The sequence below is a fragment of the Gorilla gorilla genome, chromosome 10, assembly GCF_029281585.2.
Source record: "Gorilla gorilla gorilla isolate KB3781 chromosome 10, NHGRI_mGorGor1-v2.1_pri, whole genome shotgun sequence".
NCBI lineage: Eukaryota > Metazoa > Chordata > Mammalia > Primates > Hominidae > Gorilla > Gorilla gorilla.
In genome coordinates, this window is record NC_073234.2 from 132,592,767 (window position 1) to 132,619,116 (window position 26,350).

A 26,350-nucleotide genomic window follows, 5' to 3' on the forward strand; every position below is an offset into this window, starting at 1 on the left:
AACTCAAAGGCAGGCGGCCACGAATCCAAGGCAGCCTTGGAAACAGGGACAGCAGTGGCGTCCAGTGGTAAGAGGGACCCCGGCGAGGGACCTAGTTCAAAACCCCACCAGCATTCACTCACTCACTCCCGGTGTGACCTTGGCGTAGCGGCATGAATGATGTCTCCATTCCCCATCTCTAAAATGGGGACAGTTGTAACAACAACAACAATAATAATAATGACAATGACAGTGAGCACTGATTGAGCGCCTCCTAGGAGCCGGGGCCCTGCGTGCGTGCCTCCCGCACATCATCTAATTTAATAAACACGGTGAAAGATAGGTCTAATGATCACCACCACTCAAAGTCTATGAACGAGGCTCAAAAAAAGGGAAGTCGCTCCCCCCAAGGTCACAGAGGGAGTGCGCAGGGCCAGATTTCATCCTGGGGCCACGCTGAAATCTGTGCCGTCCACAACCAGCCCGGGGATGCTGCGCCCGCCCGATCGATGCATCACTGGGTCCATGTAAACATTTCAGCCCGGAGTCGGGCACAAAAGAAGCGCGCAAAAGGGACGAGCCGCGCCGCCGCCAGCGTCACCCTTGACGGAGGACCCGGCTGCGAGGCGCTCCTAGATGCGCCATTTGGGGACCCGGGGGTCCGCCTGGCGTGGCCCCGCAGGGTCCGGGGCCTGGAGGCCTTTGTCTGTCTGTCCGCGGGAAGGGGTCCGGGGTGGGGTCCGCGCGCGGGGCGGCCGCGGGGAGAGAGCGGGGCGGCTGCCCGGCCCCAGGGGGCGCAAGGCGGTGGGCGCGCAGCCGGGGCGCGGGGCCGCTGGCTCACCTCACCCGGAACTGCTCCTTCCACACCTTCCCGCTGCTCTGGCACAGCTCGCGCAGCCGCCGGCAGGTGCTGGAGACACGGCCGATGTCGGCGGCCGTCAGCGAGCCGCAGCACAGGATGTACTCCAGCACCTCACCCGGCAGGTTGACGAGGCAGCTGAGGCCCGCTACCTCCGGCGCGGCCTCCTCCGCCAGCGCCGGCACCACCTCCATTGCGCTGTCGACTGCTGCCGCCGCCATCTTGTCCGCGTACCTGGGGCCGCCGCGCGCGCGCGCGCGAGAGTGCCCGGGCGCCCCGCCTGGCCCCGCCTACTGGTCTTGGGGGCGAGTCCTGAGATCGCTCCGCCCACCCGCGGGCCACACCTCCCCTGCATCGGCCGGGGGCTGCGCGGGTGGCAGCGCCGCAAAAGGGAGGACATAATTGCGCTCTGTGCTTGGAGCCGGCAGCGCAAGCCGCCTCTAGTCCGGGACAACAATAGTAGCATTGATTCTTTTAAACGTAATTAATGTTTAAAATTAACAAATAAAAATGGTATCTATTCTCACGCGTGCTGAGGGCTTTCTGTGCGCATTGGACCTTTCCCAATTACCCTACGAACTTTCTCCCCATATTACAGATGGGGAAACTGAGGTTCGGAGAGTGAGAGGGCTTGCTCAGGATCCCTTGTCTTGGATTTTTTTTCCCCCTTTGGGAAGGAGTCTTGCTCTCACCCAGGCTGGAGGGCTATCTCGGCTCACTGCAACCTCTGCCTCCTGGGTTCAAGCGATTCTCCTGCCTCAGCCTCCCGTGTGGATGGGATTACAGGCGCGCGCCACCACGCCCGGCTAATTTTTGTATTTTTACTTTTTTTTTGAGACGGAGTCTCACTCTGCCACCCAGATTGGAGTGCAGTGGCCATGATCTCGGCTCACTGTAACTTCCACCTCCCTGGTTCAAACAATTATCCTGCGTCAGCCTCCCGAGTAGCTGGGATTACAGGCGCCCGCCACCACAGCCGGCTAATTTTTGTATTTTTAGTAGAGACAGGGTTTCACCATGTTGGTCAGGCTGGTCTCGAACTCCTGACCTCAAACGATCCACCCACCTCGGCCTCCCAAAGTGCTGGGATTACAGGCGTGAGCCACCGCGCCCAGCCCCTTGTCTTGGATTCTATTTCAGATCCACTTGACTTTTGCTTGTCAGTAATCTTAACCATATGATGTAATAATAACAATATTCTTGAGTGGGTGCTATGGGAAGCCCTCTATGATGGTGTAGGGGAGTAACAATAATCCTCAAATCTGTGCCCTGATTTTAGGCTAATAGAGGGCAGGCAGAGAGCTCTCCTGTACTGGTTACTTAATTGTTTCCAGCTCAACAATCCTTCATATTTGGGGAGCATAGTCTGACCTCCCACAATAGGTACCACAGTTATACCTATTCTACAGAAAAGGCAAAGTTCTTCCAGGTGGCAGTCACTGGTTCAAAGTTACAGAGACAAAAGTGCTAAAGCCTGGATTTGAGTCTTCAAAGCGGGAGTTATCACTCAGGATTGGGAGGGTAGTCTCAGGATCTGCACATTAAAAAAAAAATCAGTTTAGTTCAGTGCCAAAGCCCTGTGTTGTGTGCCCTGGGGATACAGGGGTGAGAAAAATGGAGTCTTTGCTTCAAAACCTCAAAGTCCAATTACAGTTAGAAGGATCTGTTGTCAGTACATGGAGGGTCCAATGAAGTACTCCTGGCAACTTGGAAATCAAGATGCCCTGAGAGAGCTGAACTAGTAAAGTGACTCTCAATGGATGGCGTTGAGCCATCTGTGGCTCCCTATTGCCCGTAGAAATGAATGTGACATCCCAAACATTGTTGCAAAGCAACAAACTCCACCTCTTCTTACCTATCTGAAGTCTTTCTCTCTCACTAGCCATGCATACCCCAGCAAGGCTGGTCATCTCTTTCCTCCCATTTCTGGCCCTACATATACTATTCCTGCTGCCTGCAACGCACTTCATGCAGTCCTCCCCTTCCAGTAGCTCCTCCTCTTCCTCCAGGGCTCAGTTTAACCTTTCCAAATGCTCTCCCTTCCCCCACCCCAGCACCAGCACCAGATATGGCTCCTGCCCAGCATTTTGCAGTCTTGTAATTACTTAACTTACAACTATTCAACATGCATCTTTCCCACTAAATCTGAAGGGAGTTCAGTGCTAGGACTGTGTCTGAGTCACCTCTAGAAGCCTAGTTACTTGACCCATGCCCTGCAGAGCAGATCTCAATTATCTATTGATTGCGATAGTCTAACCAGCTATTTGACTAGGGAAGTTACTTAGCCTTTCTGAGGCCCAGTTTTTCATCTGTAAAATGGGAATAATAATTAATAATAATAATGCCTGTCTCCTGGGGCTGTCATGAGAATTAAATAAGGAAATTCATGTGAGAGGCATAGAACAGTGGCTGGTATAGAAAAAATCCTCGAGCCGGATGCGGTAGCTCACACCTGTAATCCCAGCACCTTGGGAGGCCAAGGCAGGCAGATCACCTGAGGTCAGGAGTTCGAGACCAGCCTGACCAACATGGTGAAACCCCATCTCTACAAAAATGCAAAAACTAGCCGGGCATGATGCCAGGTGCCTGTAATCCCAGCTACTTGCGAGATTGAGGCAGGAGAATCGCTTGAACCAGGGAGGTGGAGGTTGCAGTGAGCCGAGATCATGCCTTTGCACTCCAGCCTGGGTGAGAGAACAAGATGCTGTCTCAAAAAAAACGAAACAAAAAAAAAATTGCTTGATAAAACTGTGTGGGAAGCAGGGAGAAACGGCTCAATGGATATGGGTTTTTTGGTTTGTTTGTTTTTTGAGGCGGAGTCTCACTCTGTTGCCCACGCTGGAGTGCAATGGCACGATCTCGGCTCCCTGCAACTTTGGCCTCCTGGGTTCAAGAGATTCTTCCGCCTCAGCCTCCCGAGTAGCTGGGATTACAGGAGCATGCCACCATGCCTGGCTAATTTTTGTATTTTTGTAGAGACAGAGTTTCACCATGTTGGCCAGGCTGGTCTTGAACTCCTGACCTCATGATCTACCTGCCTCGGCCTCCCAAGGTGCTGGGATTACAGGTGTGAGCCATCGTGCCTGGCCTGGATATGGATTTACTTTGGGGTGACAGAAATGTTTTGGAACTAGATAGAGGTGGTGGTGGTGGTTGCACAGCATTGGGAATATACTAAATGCCACTGAATTGTTCTCTTTAAAATGATTAAGTTTTACCAGCATGGTGGCCTAAACCTGTAGTTCCAGTTACTCGGGAGGCTGAGGTGGGAGGTTCACTTGAGCCTAGGTGTTCAAGGTTGCAGTGAACTATGACTACACCATTGCACTCCAGCCTGGGTGACAGAGCAAGACAAGGCAAAGCCTTTGTGACTCCACTGTCTCCTGGTTCTCCTCTCACCTCTGGGGCTGCACCTTCTCCATCTTCTTTGCAGCCACTCAGATGTTACATGTTGAGGTATCTTGGGCCTCAGCCGGCCCTCTTCTTTCACTATCTTGCCTCTGTCCACAACTCGAATGATGATCGAGATCCAATTGAAATATCCACATTTCTCTCTTCTGCCCCACCCGCTCCTCTGGGATCTAGTCTGGCTTAGCCTGCTCACCTGCCATTCCCTTTGGGCCCTTCAAACTCAACTTATCCAGGAGGGAATTCATGATCTTTCTTCTCCACTTTACCTTGTCTTCTCTTAGTAGTTCCTGCCTTAGGAAGGGCTACTCATTCATCCATTCCTGTAAAACATGAACTTGTCACCATCCTTGCTACCTCTTTCTCCCTCACCATCCATAACCAAATGCCCAACAGAGGTTAATTTCTGTAAGCCTCAGTTTCCTAATCTATAAAACAGGGACAAAAATCTATCTTCCTATTAAATAAGACATATACATCAGTTAGTATTGCTGTGTAACAAATAAACCCAAATTTAGTGACTGCTCTGTTTTTGGCAATGTGGGTACAAAGGTGAACAGGGTAAAGTCACAAATGCCCTGGTCACAGAGCTGAGATATTAGCATAGGTGACAGCGGATACTGCCAATACTATCAGGACTCATCAGTGCTATCCTTAGGCAGTGATAAGTACTGGGAAGAAAGAGATAAAACAGAGGAAGAATATGGAGAATGTGGACAGTGGCAGTCTCCTTTTTCTTTTCTCTTTCTTTTTATTTTCTTCTTTCTTTCTTTCATCTCTCTCTCTCTTTCCTTCTTCTTTCTCTTTTCTTTTCTTTTCTTTTTCTTTTCTTTTTTTTTTTTTTTTTGAGACAGAGTTTTGCTCCTGTCACCCAGGCTGGAGTGAAGTGGCATGATCTCTGCTCACTGCAACCTTCACCTCCCGGGTTCAAGAGATTCTCCTGCCTCAGCCCCCCAAGTAGCTGGAATTGCATACATGTGCCAACACATCCAGCTAATTTTGTATTTTTAGTAGAGATGGGGTTTCACCATGTTGGCCAGGCTGGTCTTGAACTCCTGACCTCAGGTGATCCACCCACTTCGGCCTCCCAAAGTGCTGGGATTACAGACGTGAGCCACCATGCCTGGCTGGCTTTTTTCTTTCTTTCTTTCTTTCCTTCCTTTTTTCTTTCTTTCTTTCTTTCTTTCTTTCTTTCTTTCTTTCTTTCTTTCTTTTTCTTTCTTTCTTTCTTTCTTTCTTTTTCTTTCTTTCTTTCTTTCCTTCTTCTTCTTTCTTTCCTTCCTTCCTTCCTTCCTTCCTCTCTCTCTCTTCTTTGTTTCTTTCTTTTTTCTTTATTATTTTTTGAGATGGAGTTTCGCTCCTGTTGCCCAGGCTGGAGTGCAATGGCCGGATCTTGGCTCACTGCAACCTCCGCCTCCCGGGGTTCAAGTGATTCTCCTGCCTCAGCCTCCCGAGTAGCTGGGATAACAGGCATACACCACCACGCCTGGCTAATTTTGTGTTTTTAGTAGAGATGGGATTTCTCCATGTTGGTCAGGCTGGTCTCGAATTCCCGACCTCAGGTGATTCGCCCACCTCAGCCTCCTAAAGTGCTGGGATTACAGGCATGAGTCACCGCGCCCGGCCTCTTTTTTTTTTTTTTCTGAGAGAGAGTTTTACTCTGTCATCCAGGTTAGAGTACAGTGGCGTCATCTCGGCTCACTGCAACTTCTGCCTCCTGGGCTGAAGCCAGCCTCCCACCTTAGGCTCCTGAGTAGCTGGGGCTGCAGGCACACACCACCACACCCGACTAATTTTTGCATTTTTTTTTTGTAGAGATGGGGTTTCACCATGTTGTGCAGGCTGGTCTCCAATTCCTGAACTCCCGCCTCGGCCTCCCAAAGTGCTGGAATTACGGGTGTGAGCCATGGCGCCCAGCCTTCTTTTTCTTTCATTTTAACTTAAATTGTTTTCCTTGATTTATATTTGCAATATGAAATAGAAGCTTGGCACAAACACACACTCATGCCAGCCTGGGGAGAGAGGGCTAGGGACAAGATCACTTGGCAGCAGGGCTGGTACCCCAGATGCTTAGTTAGGATGGCAGAAGGGGGAACCCGAACCCTCACCCAGCCCCTCCTACCCTGGGGTCCATGAAATGTACAGAAGTGGAGAAGGAAGTATGGGATATTGGTGAGAGTGTCCAGGGCCCGGTGGGATTGTATAAAAGAATGGCGCACACACAAAAGATTTACATACCTATCAAAGGGACAGAAGATATAATTACAAACACAAATTTTCTCAAGGAAATTCTCCGAGAAAGGAAGAAGGGAATGAGTCTCTTTCCTTTTTGGCATAGGGAAAACTCTGTTTTTAAATTTCCCCTAGGATACCCTTTTGCTGAACTGGCCTCACGCCCTGACTATATCCAGCTGGTCCCCTCAACCCTAGTTGAACCTAATTGGGGTCCTCTTGGCCTGCACAGCAAAGCCAAACACTGACATTGGGATTGCAGTGAGGGAAAGTGAGGCATTTATTGCAGGGCCCCAATCAAGGAGAATTGGGGAGCTCATGGTTTAAGACTCAAACTCCCTGATGGCTTACAGGTAAGAGTTTTTTAGTTTGTTTGTTTGAGATGGAGTCTTGCTCTGTTGCTCAGGCTGGAGTGCAATGGCGCTATCTCAGCTCACTGTAACAACCTCTGCCTCCCAGGTTCAAGCGATTCTCCTGCTTCTCAGCCTCCTGAGTAGCTGGGATTACAGGCATGCACCACCACACCTGGCTAATTTTTGTATTTTTAGTAGAGGCAGGGTTTCATGATGTTGACCAGGCTGGTGTTGAACTCCTGACCTCAGGTGATCCACCTGCCTCGGCCTCCCAAAGTGCTGGAATTACAGGCATGAGCCACCGTGCCTGCCCACAGGTAAAAGTTTTTAAAGGCAAGGAGGCAGAGGTTACAGGCAAAGCCATAAATCAATTACATGGAGGCTATCCATTGGTTTGACCTAAAAAGGCGGGACATTTGGAAGCAGAGGCCCACAGGTCATAGGTAGATTCAAAGGTTTTTTCTTGTTGTGTTTTTTGTTTTTTTGAGACACAGTCTCACTCTGTCGCCAGGCTGGAGTGCAGTGGCACGATTTCAGCTCACTTCTACCTCTGCCTCCTGGGTTCAAGTGATTCTCCTGCCTCAGTCTCTGTAGCTGGGACTACAGGCGCACGCCACCACACCCAGCTAATTTTTTGTATTTTTAGTAGAGACGGGGTTTCACCATGTTGGTCAAGATGGTCTCGATCTCTTGACCTTGTGAGCCGCCCGCTTTGGCCTCCCAAAGTGCTGGGATTACAGGCGTTAGCCACTGTGCCGGGCCCTGGATTCAAAGATTTTTTGACTTGTAATTGGTTAAGGAGGTGAAGCTTTGTCTAAAAAAATTGAGATTTGCAGTAAAGAATGTTAGCTCTGGCTGGTAGCCGTGATCTCCTCTAGACCCCACAGGAAGAAATTTAGAACAAAAAACAGTGGTCAGAGTTCAGTCCTCAGTTTCTCTTTATGTGAGGTCTACGGCCAGTGGGTCTGTTTGGTGGGGGTCTGGGATCCTGAAAAACAACCCACAGACGTGTGTTAAGACACTATCCTTAGTTTCTGTAAGTGAACCATACATCCCATGATTCTAACTTTCTTGCTAGTGTTTTGAGCTACTATTACCTTCTTGCTTATCAAGTCACTCATTTACTTCTCAGCAAGGTGCCTGGAATTACTAGCGAGGTGCCTGGAATTTCCCTTGAAGGAACTCAACATTTTTCTTCATTTCCATGCTTGGGAGTTCCTGCTCCATCCCACAGTCCCTGTTAAAATCACCCTGCACAAACTCAAATCCTAGAATAAGCCCCTCTGGGATCCCTCCTCCCTGGCTTCCCAGTGGTCCTCTAGGGTGGCCTCTCCCTTGCTGCAGCAAGGTAAAAACTTATCTTTGTTGGACTACAGATGAATTTCTCGTTATTTTTGGCTGGCGAGGTCAACACCCCTCTCCAATGAAATCTCCACAATCTAGCTGCAGATACCATTTCAACTCCCCTCAACACTGTCCACACCTGTTTTGCCAAGATCCAAGCTCCCATTCTTTCTGTAATCTTAAGATGTTAATAAGTTTCCAAACTCCATGGCAGCGGGGAGGTGAGTAATCTTTTGGTGGGCCTCTTCCGTGTGCATGTTCATAAATTTGTATGCCCATTCTCTCTTTCTCTCTCTTTTTGTTTTGGAGACAGGGTCTTGCTCTGTTGACCAGACTGGAGTGCAGTAGAGCAGTAATAGCTCACTGCAACCTTGAACTCCTGGGATGAAGCCATCCTCCTGGCTCAGCCTCCCAAGTAACTGGGACTACACGTGTGTGCCACCATGCCTGGCTATTTTATTTTTTGAGATAGAGTTTCGCTCTTGTTGCCCAGACTGGAGTGCAGTGGTGTGATCTTGGCTCATTGCAACCTCCACCTCTTGGGTTCAAGCAATCCTCCTGCCTCAGCCTCCTGAGTAGCTGGGATTACAGATGTCTGCCACCACACCCAGCTAATTTTTTTTGTATTTTTAGTAGAGACGGGGTTTCACCATGTTGGCCAGGCTGATCTTGAACTCCTGACCTCAGGTGATCCACCTGCTTCGGCCTCCCAAAATGCTGGGATTACAGGCGTGAGCCATTGTGCCTGGCCTATGCCTGGCTATTTAAAAAAATTTTTTTATAGCGATGGGAGCTTGCACTGTTGCCCAGGCTGGTTTTGAATACCTGGCTTCAAGCAATCCTCCTGCCTTGGCCTCCCAAAGGCCTTTTCTCTTATTAATCTGCCTTTTGTGAGTTGATTTTTCAGTGAAACTTCTGAGGGCAAAGGGGAAGTTTCCCTTAGTCCCTACAGTGTTCCTTGTCCTCATAATTAATACTTACATCCTTTCTTTTCTGGTCCACTTCTCTGCCCACCTGAGGGCCTTTGCTGATACAGTTCCTTTTCCCAGGAGTGCCTCCTCAGCCACACCTACTCATCTTTCAGATTTCTGCTCAAGTGCTCCTCTGTAGGAACACAAGTCCATGAACCCAGGCTAGGCAAGCTCCTTCTGCCTTGTGCCTTCACAGAACCCTATGCCTTTCATTCAGTACACACTCGCAAACTGTAGGAATGCATACATGGCCATGATTACTAGATTCACCCTCCCGCAGGGGCAGATCTGGGTTTAGTGGAGCCCGGAGCTTACGCTGTTTGGAGGCCCTATTTTATTGTATTTTATTTTAAGACGGAGTCTTGCTCTGTTGCCTAGGCTAGACTGTAAGTCTCGCTCTGTAGCCCAGGCTGGAGTGCAATGGCGCGATCTTGGCTTACTGCAACCTCCGCCTCCCAGGTTTAAGCGATTCTCTCACCTCAGCCTCCCAAGTAGCTGGGACTATAGGCACACATCATCATGCCCAACTAATTTTTATATTTTTGGTAGAGATGGTGTTTCACCATGTTGGCCAGACTGGTCTCAAACTCCTGACCTCAAGTGATCTGCCTGCCTCGGCCTCCCAAAGTGCTGGGATTACAGGTGTGTGCCATCACACCTGGCCTGGAGGCCCTGTTTTAGAAAAGAGATACACAAGGATGAATTCACAAGTACACAAGAGTATGTAGAAAGAGTATGTAGAATGAGAAAATAAGTGGCCTTGGAAGGGAGGGATCTTTCCAAGGGAGGGGCCTTAAAGTTAAGCTTCATCACTTACATCAAATCTCTTTCTATAATATAGCAACTGGCTGGGCACAGTGGCTCACGCCTGTAATGCCAGCATTCTGAGAGGCCGAGGTGGGTGGATCACCTGAGGTCAGGAGTTCAAGGCCAACCTTGCCAACATGGTGAAACCCTGTCTCTACTAAAAAATACCAAAAAAAAAAAAAAAAAAAAATTAGCAGGGTGTGGTGGCGCATGCCTATAATCCCAGATACTCGGGAGGCTGAGGCAGCAGAATTGTTTGAACCTGGGAGGTGGATGTTGCAGTGAGCCAAGATCATGCCACTGCACGCCAGCCTGGGCAACAGACTGAGACTCTGTCTCAAAAAAAAAAAAAAAAAAAAAAGGCAACCTCAGCTGGGCAGGGTGGCTCATGCCTATAATCTCAGGACTTTGAGAGGCTAAGGTGGGAGGATCATTTGAGCCTAGGAGGTCGAGGCTGCAGTGAGCTATGATCATGCCACTACAATCCAGCCTGGGTGATAGAGCGAGAGCTTGTCTCAAAAAAAAAAAAAAAAAAAAAAAAAGAAGCCAACTTCTATGAAAACACAGCTTCTGTTCAGTTTTGCTGACATAGTTATTGAACGTACATCGAGGACATCTCATGTTGTCCTGCAGAGACACTTTCTGACCAGCTAATCAACCCCGTTATGTGCAGGGTTTGTTCCCCCACCCTCCTCATTGTCTCCTCAGAGCCACCTTATTGCTGAAGACCTCCCTGACCACTCTATTTAAACAGTCACTTTTTTCCCTGTTTTTTTTCCTCCAAAAATTACTTAATCATCACTAACATTCTTCTTCCTACCCACTCCTCCTCCACTTCTTCCTCTTTCCTCATCCTCCTCCCCTTACCCTCCTCCTCCTCCTTCTCCTCCTCCTCCTCTTCCTCCTTCTTCTTCTTTCTTCTTCTCCTTCTAGCTTCCTTATGAACCAGGCTCAGTGGCTCACGCCTGTAATCCCAGCACCTTAGGAGGCTGAAATGAGGCCGAGATGGGCTGATCACTTGAGGTCAGGAGTTTGAGACCAGCTTGGACAACATGGCGAAACCCTGTCTCTACTAAAAATACAAAAATTAGGCAGGTGTGGTGGCAGGCACCTGTAATCACAGCTACTCGGGAGGCTGAGGCATGAGAATCGCTTGAACCTGGGAGGCGGAGGTTGCAGTGAGCAGAGATCGTGCCATTACACTCCAGCCTGGGCGATAGAGTGAGACTCTGTTTCAAAATAAACAAATAAATAAATAAATAAATAAATAAATAAATAAAAGCTTACTTATTGTCCCTCTCCTTCTTCTGTAATGTGAGTGCTACTGGTTGATCTACCAGAGTCTGCCACATAATAGGTCCTCATTCTATTTCTATGGAATGGATGAATGAATCCTACAAGTGAATCAATTGAGCTGACTGTATTTTGTGTGTGGGGTGGACATGAATCATTGGGAGCCAGAGGATGGGCTGTGTTAAGCTGGAAATGATCCCCAAACATGTCCAGGTTCTAATGCCCGAGAACTGTGAATATGTTACCTTATGTGGCAAAAGGGGGCTTTTCAGATGTGATTAAGTTAAGGAATCTTGAGAAGAGGAGATGATCCTGGATTATCTGGGTGGATCCAATGTCATCCCAAGGGTTCTCATAAGAGGGAAGCAGGAGGGTCAGAGGATGAAGTGGGATAACGGAAGCAGAGGTTGGAGTGATGCTGGGCTGTGAGTCAAGGAATGTGGGAGGCTTCCAGAACCTGGAAAATGCAAAGAAATGGATTCTCCTCTAGAACAGTAGTAACAGTCAACGAATACAGATTTAATTCATATTTTGTATTAGCTTTCCTTTTTCTTTTTTTTTTTTTAAGGAGTTTCTCTCTTGTTGCCCAGGCTGGAGTGCAGTGACGTGGATCTCTGATCACTGCAACTTCCACTTCCCAAGTTCAAGCAATTCTCCTGCCTCAGCCTCCCGAATAGCTGGGATTACAGGTGCCTGCCACCACGCCTAGCTAATTTTTTGTATTTTTAGTAGAGACGGGGTTTCACCAGGTTGGCCAGGCTGGTCTTGAACTCCTGACATTAGGTGATCCACCTGTCTTGGCCTCCCAATGTGCTGGGATTTCAGGCGTGAGCCACTGCGCCCGGCCTTAGCTTTCCTTTCCCGTGTGTGTGTGTGTGTGTGTGTGTGTGTGTGTGTGTGTGTGTGTGTTTTGAGACAGAGTCTTGCTCTGTCACCCAGGCTGGAGTGCAGTGGCGCGATTTCAGCTCACTGCAACCTCCACCTCCTGGGTTCAAGCAGTTCTCCTGCCTCAGCCTCCAGAGCAGCTGGGACTACAGGCGCCCACCACCATGCCTGACTAATTTTTGTATTTTTAGTAGAGATGGGGTTTCACTATATTGGCCAGGCTGGTCTCAAACTCCTGACCTTGTGATCTGCCTGACTCGGCCTCCCAAAGTGCTGGGATTATAGGTGTGAGCCACCACGCTTGGCCAGCTTTCCTTTTTCTTTCTTTTTTCTTTTTCTTTTCTTTTCTTTTCTTTTTTTTTTTTTTTGAGATAGGGTCTCACTCTTTTTTCCAGGCTGGAGTGCAGTGGTATAATCACGGCTCACTGCAGCCTCAGCCTCCTGGGCCCGAGGGATCCTCCTGCCTCAGCTTCCCAAGTAGCTGGGACTACAGGCGTGAGCCACCATGCCTAGCTAATATACTAGCTTTCTTCAGTTACTCTAACAAACTACTACAATCTAGTAGCTTCAAACCACACAATGTTATTATTTTACAGCTTTGTATGTCAGGAGTCCCCAGTAGCTCTTTCAGGGCTAAAATCGAAGTGTTTAGCAGAGCTGTGTTCCCACTGGAAGCTCTAGATGGACATCTGTTCTTTGTCTTTTCAGCTTGTGAAGGCCACTCGCATTCCCTCACTCACAGCTGCATCCCTCCAACCTCTGCAGCAATAATGCAGTATGCCAGGGAGATTTCGTGGCTGTTTGTTACTCAGCATTAGTGTGGCAAGAGCTGACTGGTACAAAGAGGCAGACAGGACATACGCACAGACATGTACACAGATAACTATTGCCAAGCAACACTTCCTGGGTGCAAAGTGATTGGTATTGACAAGCAGCATAGCCAGAGGCTACAGGCAGGAGCCCACAAAGGGGCTGTTTGAATCAAACCCTCAGCAATAGAAATGGTTACCAACAGAAATAAGAGAGGAGGGTGGGTTTCCAGGTAGTGGGGAGTGGCAGAGGCAAAGTCCCCACGGGAAGGAAAAGAAAAGCTGTGTTTAGAACCACCGAGGTGGATCAGCCCAGAAAAGTAGACTTGGGCAGAGCTGAGGAAGAAAGGGAAGCCAAAAAGGGCCACCTGTGGTCACACAAACACTGACTGTTGGCCAGAGGAACTGGCCCTTCCTCCTCTGATCCCTAGTGGCACCAAATGACTTTGAGCAAAGGCATGACGGGATGAAAGAGATGTTTTAGGAAGGGCAATCTGGGGGCAGCATGTGCTTTCCAAGGAAGGCAATGCCACCAGCCTGGAGGGAAACGGAACAGGTGTCTCTCTCCCTGTAGACTTTGCCGGCAGCGTTCTGCTAGTAACAGCCTTTCCATTAGAGACTCTTTTCGAAACGTTCAAGACTAAACGGATTTGGTGACTCACTGCATCATGTTGAATTAATACCACAGATACTACACTTCGAGTTTATTGCGTGTCTCTGAAGCTTTCTCAAACTTGTTTTTTTTTTATTTTGAGATGGAGCCTCGATCTGTCGCCCAGGCTGGAGTGCAGTGGCATGACGTTGGCTCACGGCAACCTCCACCTCCTGGGCTCAAGTGATTCTCCTGCCTCAGCCTCCTGAATAGCTGGGACTGCAGGCGCACACCACAATGCCCAGCTAATTTTTGTATTTTTAGTAGAGACAAGTTTTCACCATGTTGACCAGGCTAGTCTCAAACTCCTGACCTCAAGTGATCCGCCTGCCTTGGCCCCCCAAAGTGCTGGGATTACAAGCGTGAGCCACGGCATCCAGCCGGCTTTCTCAAACTTAATCGTTGCTTTATCTGGTAGTTCCTTTGTTTATGAGAAAAGGAATTGAAGGAGAGAGGAGGAGAGTGGAAAACATCACCCCTGAATATCTTAAAATTCTTGGTCACAGTAAATTAGCAAGGGGCCAAGAGAGTGAGGCTTCCCATGTCAACTCCGGGTTCCAGCAGAGAAAACCTAGATGCATGAAGGCCAGGAGATCACTCACCTCTGTATCCCCATCCGTGAGTCTAGTAATACGAAGAAATTTGAGGGTTTTTTTGTTTTGTTTTTGTTTTTTAAATCACTTTACCTGGCTGGGCGAGGTAGCTCACACCTGTAATCTCAGCACTTTGGGAGGCTGAGGCGGGCGGATCACCTGAGGTCAGGAGTTTGAGATCAGCCTGGCAAACATGGCAAAAACCCGTCTCTACTAAAAATACAAAAATTAGTCAGGTGTGGTGGCGTACATCTGTAATCCCAGCTACTTGGGAGGCTGAGGCAGGAGAATTGCTTGAAACCCAGGAAGTGTAGGTTGCAGTGAGCCGAGATGGTGCCACTGCACTCCTGCCTGGGTGACAGAGCGAGACTCTATCTCAAATAAAAATAAAAATAAAAATAAATAAAAATAAATAAATAAATAAATCTAATAAATAAATAATCACTTAACTAATTACTCAGGTCTCAACTCTTCTGCTGTCTGATCAACGCAACCTCATTTTCCTCTAGAGGCCATCCCTAAAGCGATTTCCTTTTAGTGATATGTATCAAACACTATGTTGATTCACCTGGTTGTAAAGACTTTGCCTGTTTTTGATTTCCTGGTAATCTTGTGGAGGGTACCACAAACAAACACATTTTGGCTCTGTAAGGGGCTGTGAAGCCCATATTCTATGTTCATTTGTAGTGACTCAAAAATATTTTTATATTCCTTCCCCTACCACTTGTTTCCCACCTGCTTCTCTTTCTGATTTGTACTTGGGAAGGTTCTGTTTTGGTGCAGACTCGGGCTTTTTAAGTGGTTGCCAGGAAACAGAAGTCATTTGGTTGAGATGCATATAATGTTAAATTGTTCCCGGCTGCCTCTGGGGCGGAGCCTGTTGAAACTCCAGTGTGTATGTAAGTCATGCCGAGATCTGGTTAGACATGAAGATGTCCGAGACTTTCCCTGGACAGGTCAGGGAGACGCCCAGGCACTGGCTTTTTTTTTTTTTCTTCGAGATGGAGTCTCACTCTGTCACCCAGGCTGAAGTGTAGTGGCATGATCTTGGCTCATCACAACCTCCACCTCCCGGGTTCAAGCAATTCTCCTGCCTCAACCTCCACAGTAGCTGGGACTATAGGTATGCACCACCATTCCCAGCTAATTTTTGTATTTTTAATAGAGATAGGGTTTCACTACGTTGGCTAGGCTGGTCTCGAACTCCTGACCTTGTGATCCGCCCGCCTTGGCCTCCCAAAGTGTTGGGATTACAGGCATAAGCCACCATGCCTGGCGGCACCGGCTTTTAAAAGGAGAGATCCCTGTAACTGCAGGTGGTCCGAGGAGGCCTGAGAAACTCAGTGCTTAAGTATCAAATAACCTCAAGATGGGCTGTTGGAACTTCTAGAAGACACAAAAGCTGAGAAGGCTGGAAGGCACCAAAGCTGGGGCCTTATTTTATCTGCCTATTCTACTCCATTCCATTCCATCCTGTCTTGCCCTAAGCATATTGCAAATATTAACTCATTTAACCCTATCGCAAACCAATGGCGTAGAAACGATCATAACCGATTTCACAGTGAAGAAATGGAAGTATAGAAAGGATGGGTAACTTACCCAAAGTTGCATAGTTAGAAAGTGGAGGAGCTGGGATTTGAACCAAGACAGTCCGGGTGTCTTAGTGACAGCATGGGGTGGTGGATAGGAATGCGGCTTCTTCGGCTGCACAGCTTGGGTTCAAATCTCACCTCTAATATTAGCATGCTATGTTAGCCTTGCATAAACTGTCTGATCCCCTTGCACGTCAGTTACCCAAGCTTTAAATTGGAGGAGAGTAAATCGTAACATGTCAAAGCATTCTTGTCAAGACTAGCTTTTTTCTCTTTTTTTCTTTTTTGCCTGACTCACTCTGTTGCCCAGGCTGGAGTGCAGTGGCATAATCACGGCTCACTGCAGGCTTGACCTCGCAGGCTCAAGCAATTCTCCCACCTCAGCCTTCTGAGTAGCTGGGACTACGGCTACACCTGGGACTACAGGAGCACACCACCACACCCAGCTTTTTTTTTTTTTTTTTTTTTTTTTTTTGAGACAGATTCTCACTCTTTCACACAGGCTGGAGTGCAGTGGTGCAATCTCGGCTCACTGCAACCTCCACTTCCTGGGTTCAAGCGATTCTCCTGCCTCGGCCTCCTGAGTAGTTGGGGTTACAGGTGTGTGCTACCACACCCAGCTGATTTTTGTATTTTTAGTAGAGATGGGGGTTTCAACATGTTGGCCAGGCTGGTCTTGAACTCCTGACCTTAGGTGATCCACCCGCGTTGGCCTCCCAAAGTGCTGGGATTACAGGCATGAGCCACTGCGCCCGGCTGTATTTTGTATTTTTTGTAGACAGGGTCTCACTATGTTGTCCAGCCTGGCTTGAACTCTCGGGCTCAAGCAATTCCCCCACTTCAGCCTCCCAAAGTGCTGGGATTACAGGCAGGAGTCACTGCGCCCAGCTGTATTTTTGTATTTTTTGTAGAGACAGGGTCTCACTATGTTGCCCAGGCTGGCTTGAGCTCCCAGGCTCAAACAATCCTCCCACTTCAGCCTCCCAAAGTGTTGGGATTACAGGCATGAGCCACTGCGCCCACTAAGACTGGCTTTTAATAATTGTTAGCCCTTCTTAAAATTGGCTAATACATTGTTGTAGGACAGTAAGTAGGGCATGGAGTTCCCTGACTCCTGCTCTGTCTCTGATCTTCATCCCACACTTGAACTTAGGCATGAGGCTCAGGGATGGGATGGAGGAGTCAGGAGTGATGTATGTGTGCAGGTGGGGTGGGCAATGAGTTGAATAAGCTACTTGGTAATTTAAAAAAACCTGAATGTCGGCTGGGTGCAGTGGCTCACGCCTGTAATCCCAGCACTCTGGGAGGCTGAGGCAGGCAGATCACCTGAGGTTAGGAATTTGAGACCAACCTGGCCAACATGGTGAAACCCCGTCTCTACCAAAAATACAAAAAAAGTAGCCAGGTATCGTGACAGATGCCTGTAATCCCAGATACTTGGGAGGCTGAGTCAGGAGAATCATTTGAACCTGGGATGGATGTTGTAGTGAGTTGAGATAGTGCCCTGCACTCCAGCCTGGGCGATGGCGATGGAGCGAGAGTCTGGCTCAAAAAAATAAAAAATAAAATAAATAAAAAAGCTGAAATGTCTAGTCACAGCATCCAAATCGCCATGTCTGGAAGGGCATGATGAAGCCTCATCCCCCTGCATCAAACCCAACTGCTAGTTTATTCCTTTATGGTCACAAATCTGTCAGGCATTTGACATCAGCACTTCATCTATTTTTTTTTTTTTTTTCCCCGAGATGGAGTTTCTCTCTTGTTGCCCAGGCTGGAGTGCAATGTTGGGGTCTCGGCTCACTGCATCCTCCGCCTCCCAGATTCAAGTGATTCTCCTGCCTCTCAGCTTCCTGAGTAGCTGGGACTACAGGTGTGCACCACCATGCCTGGCTAATTTTTGTATTTTTAGTAGAGATGGGGTTTCGCCATGTTGGCCAGGCTGGTCTCAAACTCCTGACCTCATGTGATCTGCCCGCCTCGGCCTCCCAAAGTGCTGGGATCACAGGCGTGAGCTACCGCGTCCGGCCTCTTCATCTGTTCTTTTACTGCTTTTGAGGTCTCTTTGTTTTGGAACTGGGCCTGAAACCAGCCAGGAATTAGAGTTTAGGGTTCTCAGGGAGGAGGGCCCTAAATGGAAGAGGGCTGAGGATGAAGGTCTTACTGTTTCTCTGGGGCCTTGGCTATGGATGCAGCTGTGCTGGAGGAAAAGGGGGTGTTGGGGAGGAGGGCAGAGAGGATGCTCAGCTACACCACCCAGATCTGCATCGGGAATCAGGAACGAGTCCCCTGGCTGCCGGGAGCACCCTCAGCCTTCAGCCCCTTGGGTGTGGCTTCTGCTGGTGAGAGTTGCCTGACTCAAGATGTACGGGTCTAAAATCCTGCCTTCCAGTCCCAAATCGGGACACCTCTGAAAGGTCACCTTTAGAATGCCCTGCAGGGCTGGCTGAAGCTTCTGTTGAGACTTATGGCAGCTCAGCTTTGCCTCTGACCAGAGAGGCCTCCTCCCCTCCCCTCCTCTCCCCCTGCCCTTCACTTCTGCCTCCTCCTTCCCCTCCCCTTCTCTCTTCTTCCCTCAGCTTTCTTCTCCCCTCCCTCTTTTCCTCTCTTCTTTCTTTCCCTCCTCTCTGCTCCTTCTCCTCCTCCTCTTTTCTCTCCTTCTTCTCCCTCCTCTACCCTCCCTCCTCTTCCCCTCTTTTCCCTCCCTTCCCTCCTGCTCCCGCTCCTTCCCTGGTCTTTCTTTTCCCTCTCCCCTGTCCCTTCCTCTCTTCCCTCTTCTCTCTTCCCCTCCCCTCCCCTCTCCTCCCTTACCCTCCCCTCTCACTCTCTCCCCTCCCTTCTCTTCCTCTCTCCTCCCCTCCATTCCCTTCTCCTCTCTTCTCCCCTTCCCTTCTCTCCCCTCTCCTCCCCAAGAGCACTCCCTTGTCAGCCTCCTGCCAACTCCATCTCAGAGCAGGCTTCTGGGGCACCCAACCCAGGACAGCAGGCCAAAGTGTGAGAAACTCCAAGCAAATCCAACAGAAGACAGCAGCCAGCCAAGTTGAATCCACTTTTTAATATTGTAACCATAATGCAAACAAGCATAATAGGCTTTTGTTGAATCCCATAAAATTGGAAGATGAGAACTATACAGAAGAAGAGCATGCGACAAACACAGCCTGGACAACCTCGCAAAGAGCGTGGGGTGGGCGTCAGTCCTTCAAGGAAGGTGCTGGAGCACAGGGACACTTGGCAGAGATTAGCAGCATTGAGAGCTCAGAGGTAGGGGGGACGGCCGAGTTTCTGACAGCGTGTGTGTGTGTGTGTGTGTGTGTGTGTGTGTGTGTGTGTGTGGTGAGATGGGACCAGGTCTGCCCACCTCCCCAGCTTCCCAAGCCCGGGACGGACACTGCGACGTGGGGTGCCCGGCACCACTCTTTGGGCCTTCTGAAAAACCACTGCTGAGCCAGGAGTGTGAGTCTTAACAATCACAACGAGAACACAACAATGAAAACAGTGGCGGCAGAGCACAGGACATGGGAGGGGATGAGACCCAGCTCAAGAGCACTGGATCTCAGTGAGTCTTAATCAGAACCAACACCAAGGACACAGTGTCTTATCGAAACGGACTGCCATCCTCTATTCTGGCATGGGAGGGCTTTTTTTTTTCCACAGGGTCTCATTCTGTCAACAAGCTGGAGTGCAGTGGTGCCATCTCGGCTCACTGCAGCCTCTGCCTCCTGGGTTCAAGTAATTCTCCTGCCTCAGCTTCCCGAGTAGATGGGATTACAGGTGCCCGCCACCACGCTGCGCTGATTTTTGTATTTTTAGTAGAGACGAGGTTTTGCCATGTTAGCCAGGTTGGTCTCTAACTCCCGGCCTCAAGTGATCTGCCAGCCTCGGCCTCCCAAAGTCCTGTGACTACAGGCATGAGCCACCACGCCTGGCCTGGGAGGGGTTTTTGAAAGCATACTGCCCTCCCCATGCCCCCTCCCCCAGATACCCTCAAATCCCACTTTGGCAGCAGATAATGGAAACAACCACTGGGCTAGGCAAAGTTTCTGCTGCGTGCTCCAGGAAATCTATAATGAGAAGTCCTGGGGTAGCCAGCAGAGATTCTCTTGACCCTGAAGTCCAAGAGAGGGGTGTTGCCCCCTGGGGACATTGGGCAATGTCTGATGACATACTTGATTGTTACCATTGGCAGGACACTGCTACAGGTATCTCGTGGATGGAGGCCAGGAATGCTGCTCAGCTTCCTACAGTGCCCAAGACGGCCCCCACAAGAAAGAATTACCCAGCCCCAAATGCCAATAGTGCTAAGGTTGACAGACCCTGTGCTACAGTCTCCTAGAACTTAGGAGTCAAATCTGGGCACTTCAATGTCCTGGAGTCATTTTCTAAAAGACTACAGGAAGCAGTGCATGGAGGCAGATTTGTTCCCGCCTGCCAGGGCCATCTCGTTAATAACGGACTGTGTTTTGGGCCAGACGGGCATAGCCCCGCTTGACCAGAACTGTTTGGATATTTTAGAACAAAACAAACTCATATAAACATACTAAGGCATATTGACAGCTGACCACCTCCCTCGCACATGGCTTTGATAAGTATTAATAGGAAACAGACTCTCGACAGACACTGCTTTCCATGGGTGAAAGTGTACCTGGGTCCTTATATTTGGGGAAAGGCAGCTTTTCTTTTGGGGCCCCTTTGCCACAAGGCAGGGACTGGCAGTAGGCCAAGGATAGGGAGTGTGAGATAAAGGGCAGAGGCCAGGCCAGGTTGGCCTCCAAAGTCCTGTTCATGGGGAACATCTGTGTTGACTCCCTGGGAGGCAGGCCCCTTCCCTCAGACCCTCAGACCTGTGTTTCCTCAATCCCAGCGCCTGGTCTTTCATTTTAATTTTTTTTTAGAGACAGGGTCTTGCTCTGTCACTCAGGCTGGAGTGCAGTGGTGCGATCCTAGCTCACTGTCGCCTTGAACTCCTGGGACCAAGTGATCCTCCTGCCTCAGCCTCCCAAGTAGCTGGGACCACAGGAGCATGCCATCATGCCCAGCTAATTTTTTTTTTTTTTTTTTTTTTTTTTTTTTTTTTTTTTAGTAGAGACGAGATTGTGCTGTGTTGCCCAAGCTGGTCTCAAACTCCTGGCCCCAAGTGATCCTCCCACCTCAGTCTCCCAAAGTGCTATTACAGGCATGAACCACCACCATGCCTGGCCTACTTTTTGAGCCAAAGAGGACATTTGGATGCAGGAGACTATGAAGGTTGGGGACAGCCAGAGAGTATGAATGGGTTATAAAGGAAGACTAGTTAGTGTTTCTCTCTCCTTGTTGCTTCCTGGCAGTCTCAGACTACCTTCCTGATACAGACAGAAGGCTTTGAGGACATGGTGGCCACAGCGGCATGCTGGGTATGTGGGGCAGCGGGTAGGGAAATATACAAGGAAACATGGCTGGCTCAAAACACAGGCTAGAAGTCCATGGATTTCCTAATGGCAAGAATGAAAAGGCTGCATTAGGCGCTGGTGCTGTCGGAGTGAAGGGGCTCAGGCATCTGGATTGCCCATCCTATTAGGACCATTTGCCCTGTGAGCTAGGTCAGGACACTTCTCACTTGTTTTGAGCTTAGGGCAAGACCTGACCTCTTTCAAAGTCCAGAGCAGGCAGCTGCTGAAAGCATGTTTGGTCAGAAGATTCCGTGTTCTTAGCCAATGTCTACTGGCTGGGGGTCAGTTTTCCCTCCGGGCATCTGGGCATGGCTGGACTTGGGAAGGATTCACCCTGTTGACTCCAGAGAAGCTGACTATCACATCAGCTCTGAAAACTCATCTTTTCCCTGAGCCTGCTCTTCAGAGACCTCTCTCTCAGCTAGGGGCAAGATGTTTTATTTTATTTTATTTTTTTGAGATAGAGTCTTGCTCTGTCACCCAGGCTGGAGTGCAGTGGTACAATCTTGGCTCACTGCAGCCTCCACCTCCTGGGCTCAAGCGATCCTCCTTCCTCAGCCTCCCAGGTAGCTGAGACTACAGGTGCATGCCACCATGCCCAGCTAATTTTTGTATTTTCTTAGTAGAGTCAGGGTTTCTACTAACTGGCTGACTGGTCTCCAACTCCTGACCTCAACTGATACACCCACCTCGGCCTCCCAAAGTGCTGGGATTACAGACATGAGCTACCACGCCCAGCCTGCAAGATGCTTTAATTTCTCCATTATTCTCACCCTCTACAATGGATGGGGCGCCAGGTAGGCTGATTCAGTTCCTGGAGTCTCTTTATCACTACATCTGCCTCTTCCCTCACTCAAGCCTTTGTTGCAGCAATAACCCTCCAACAGCTCAACGGGCCATGCTCTGTACTGTGGCCAGAACTTTCTTTTCCAAGCATAACTCCAATTGCCTTAATGTCCCTTTTTGAAAAACATTTTTAGGGACTCCCTGTTGCCTTATGAATAAAGCCTAAATTTCTTGTAATGCCACTCACCTCTCCCCACGGTCTGGTCCCAGCCCACCTTTTCTCGCCCTCCTCAGCCTTCCAAAGCTAGCCTCAATTTATCTTACATGCTCCCTGTCCGTGCCTTTCCTCTCACTCTTCCCAATTCCTGGACAACTCTTACCTTCCAGAAGCTACCAGTGAAATCCCGCCCATTTCTCAAACCCCAGAAATTTATGTCAGTTCCAAGACGGGTGTCTCTCTCCATCAGATTATAACCTTTGGCTGGGTGTGGTGGCTCATGCCTGTAATCCCAGCACTTTGGGAGGCTGAGGTGCGTGGATCATTTGAGGTCAGGAATTCAAGACCAGCCTGGCCAACATGGTGAAACCCTGACTCTACTAAAAATACAAAAATTAGCTGGGTGTGGTGGTAGTCGCCTGTAGTCCCAGTTACTCAGGAGGCCGAGGCAGAAGAATCACTTGAACTGGGGGAGGCAGAGGATGCAGTGAGCTGAGATCGTACCACTGTACGCCAGCCTGGGTGACAGAGCAAGACTCTGTCAAAAAAAAAAAAAAAAAGATTCTAACCTTCTGCACGAGAGGAACTGTGGTTTGCTTATCTCTGCAAACTGCCTGGTGCCTTCCACACACTGGAGAAGCAAGACATGTTGTAAGTTAAGTGAAAAATTAAAATGCAGTAAGTTTTGAACCAGGTACTGTAACTGGGCATTTCGTGGGCATTGTCTCATTCAATCCAGCTTGTTATACAGGTGGGTATGCAGACTCTAAAAGGTCAAGCGAGCCGCCCACAGCCATCTGCACCAACAGGGGCAGAATTAGGATTTGCACTCAGGTCGGCTCCCAAAATTCCATGTTGATGGGTCTGAAGTGTCCCCCCGCAAAAGAAAGACACCTGGCTGTCTCACTCCAGGGAAACCAAAAGAAGCCCTCTCTCCTCCCAAGGAGTTTAACATCATCTCTCTGCTCTTTCACGACACAAGCTGTGGGAACTGGATGCATAGTGATGGCAGGTGAGCATGATGTTCTGGTGTTCCTATTTCAGGAGACGTCTCATTCCTCCTGGCCAAACTCACTTTTGTGAAACGGGGCTGGAGCTGCTACTGGTCAATTCAGGGGGAAGAGGGAAATAAACGGGCCATAACCCGAATAACCCCCAAATACCCTGTCAACCCTATTTTACTTACCCATTGCTTAATTCTATTTTGCACTTACGGTTGGCTACGAGGCCCAGATGAAAAGCCACCACGAGAGGGCAGTATTTCCCCACCCTTGATCTGAGCCTAACAATCTGGACTCCACTCTGGTCCTTGAGAGGTTACTCAACAGAGAGATAGGCTTTTGGTATCAGGAATTCTGGCAAATGAAAGAAACACATCAGATCGCTCTCCTGCCTTCTAGCCTGGAGTTGTGAAGCAGCTTGTGTTGGGGATTGAAAGGTGTTTACTTAAAAAAAAATCTTTCTGGAGAAGAAGGATGAATCCTGGTTTTATAATCATTTCTTTGGACTCCTTGACAAAACGAGACAATGTTTCCATCTGTCTGCTACTAGAAAGGCAGGCACACGCAGAAAGGAGGTGCCTGGCACCTTGTAAGCTCTTCTAAGTATTTATTCCCTGATGGAAAAGCATTCCTGCATAAAGCTTGACTTGGAGTGGGAAGCACTGATCAATTTGTCTTTAATGGGGATTGGACACAACAGTTTCCTTCCCCGGGGAATTGGGGAGGCGTCTCCAAAGCTATAAAGGATTGGAAAGAAAACCTTTGGGAGGAAAGCTACTAGGAGCTGGAAATGGGTTTGCAGGAAAGGAGTTTAGAATGGGCTTCCCTTCAGGATTAGAAGGGGTGAGTGTGGGATGCTAAGTGTTTGTTCTTTATATCTGTGGAAGAGTGAGCAGGGGAAATTAGGATTAAAGGAAGGCAGGGGAGATTATAGCTGGCATGAAGTCAAGCTCCGTGCGGCAGGAACAGGACACCGGTGGGGGCTGCCAGGGATGGTAGAGCAAGGTGAGTCATAGATTGCCTTTTCACTTTAACAGTCTCCTGGCCTGGGCCCTTTGGGGTCTTGGTGCCCCCACTGTAAAGCCCTTTCAAAGAGGGCCCGTGCACTTCCTCTTTAGCAGACACCCAAACTGAACAACAAGATATGCCCACGCACAGTATATAAAAGAAATGTGGTTTTTCTGTATAGCAAGACACAACAAACAGGGTAGAACCAGCAGAACATTCCCTTTCCATCCTTGGGGACCCTGCAGTCTGGGAGGCCACTAGGATTTCGTCTCTTTCTGGGAACTGTCTGACACTAATTTGTAGTATTTAAAAAAGTATACAAAGGGATCCCTTCCCACCATTTACTCTGAGAGAGTAAATTCAACAGGTTGCCTCTTAGGGTGGAATTGCACTGGCCCCAATTCCTACCGAAGACTTGGCTGCCCATTTTTGATCTGAGTTGAGGGTAATTTATTTGTCAAAATTACTTTAACAGGTTTAAAACTTTGGAGATCAACTGCAGAGGGCAACAAGCCTGAGGGACAAGTTCTTCCCACCCCAAGTTGTGGTTCCTATCGAAGAAGCCACGGGGGCCCTCATTATGGCAACTCTTTCCAACCTCATCCACTTTAACCAGCTTCCATTATTTCATCCCCAAGGGTGAAGCAGCAAGCCCCCTTTGGGGGAATAAAAAAATAATAATCATATTGTTACTTGATATTGTTTCCAGGCACCAAAGCTTTAACATTTAATCCATTCATATTCTTTAGGTTCGTATGACATCATGACTAGGAAAAACTGAGGACAAGTGACCCATCCAAAGTCATCCAATGGCAAAGTGGGAAGATCCTTATTGCCACCAGGCTTCTTTGAACAACATAACTTCCAGGCCCCTTGGATGCTATTGCTGGAGGAGGGGGGGAGTCAATGGATGTGGCAAAGTCAGGTGATTCTAGCTGGTATGGGTGGGTTTGGGGAGGGGATTTGCACAATCCATTGGATGGGTTCATGTCACATGAGGGCACTGCTCACTGGTATCAAAATCTAAATGCAGCAAATTCTGGGAATGCCTCTTTCATTGGGAGACAGCCCCTTTAATCAATTTCCCACTCCTCTCCCCATGCCCTGAACCCTTTCTAACTAGAACAGTTATGGGGCTTCCAAATGTTTCAGGTACATGGGCGTGGACCCTAATTATGGACACACGAGGGATTAATATGGGCCAGGGACACGTTTCTTGGCATTGAGGGTCTTCAATGAAAGCAGTGGCAATCTAAGATCAACACACTTGTGCAGGGAAGAGGACGGACAGAGACCTGGCCCATCACACACACACACACACACACACACACACACACACACACACAAAACCAAAATGTCATCATAAAAAAGGAGAAAGGGGGACTTCAGTGGCTGAGGGACTGGCTCAGAGAGCTTGTGCCTAGTTCCTGCAGCCTTTCCAGGGGAACCCCAGAGAAAAAAACCCCCACAGCGACGGCCATGTTCCAGTGGTTTCATGCACCCGTGAGTTGCCCTTGTCGGCAAGAGAGGGAGTGGGAACAGAGTTTTGTAAGAGCCACTGCAGATTAGAAAAGCATTGCATTGCAGCAGGAAAACTCAAGGAGTAAACCCAGGAGGGCTGAGGAAACCACTGAGGGGCGAGAAGCCCGAGGAGGGAAACCAGGGCACAGCGACAAGGACAGGAGGCAGAGTGAGGGCCACACCGGGTCCCAGAGGAAAGGTTCAGCAGTGTCTGTCCGCGCTTACAAAACTTGCAGCTGGCTGGGCAAGAGGGTCCAGTTAGGAGCTGAAAACCCTGTGGAAGGAGAAGTCGGGGGGCAGGTTAGTGCCCCAAGGGCAAGGCTGCTGTTTCCTCTGAGTGCCCCAGAGAAAATCACCCATGCTCTGGGCTCAGGGGCTTCGTCTCTTTCTTTCTTTCTTTTTTTTTTTTTTGAGACGGAGTTTCGCTCTGTCACCCAGGCTGGAGTGCAGTGGCATGATCCCAGCTCACTGCAATCCCAGCAGGGTTCAAGCGATTCTCCTGCTTTAGCCTCCCAAGTAGCTGGGATTACAGGTGCCTGCCACCACGCCCGGCTAATTTTTGTATTTTTAGTAGAGATGGAGTTTCACCATGTTGGCCAGGCTGGTCTCAAACTCCT

The 26,350-nt window shown here is 49.0% G+C and overlaps 2 protein-coding genes across 8 annotated transcripts in view; both read right to left on the reverse strand.

Annotated features, from left to right (window-relative positions):
* FBXO21 (F-box protein 21) overlaps nt 1-1,152 on the reverse strand; it is a 48,622-nt gene extending 47,470 nt beyond the window's left edge. For 3 of the 5 annotated variants that reach the window (XM_019038985.3, XM_004053961.5, XM_004053962.5), the window contains exon 1: nt 821-1,152. In XM_019038985.3, the coding sequence (XP_018894530.1) occupies nt 821-1,059 (239 nt within the window). In that variant the 5' untranslated portion in view covers nt 1,060-1,152. Of the gene's footprint in view, nt 1-122; nt 528-820 lie in introns of those variants that run through there. The other 2 variants (XM_055358119.2, XM_055358120.2) reach the window with 2 other exon arrangements.
* Nucleotides 1,153-18,814: 17,662 nt separating this feature from the next.
* Nucleotides 18,815-26,350, reverse strand: part of NOS1 (nitric oxide synthase 1) — a 153,750-nt gene continuing 146,214 nt past the window's right edge. For 2 of the 3 annotated variants that reach the window (XM_055358125.2, XM_063694384.1), the window contains one exon: nt 25,895-26,007. In XM_055358125.2, the coding sequence (XP_055214100.1) occupies nt 25,992-26,007 (16 nt within the window). In that variant the 3' untranslated portion in view covers nt 25,895-25,991. Of the gene's footprint in view, nt 26,008-26,350 lie in introns of all 3 variants that reach the window. The other variant, XM_055358126.2, reaches the window with a different exon arrangement.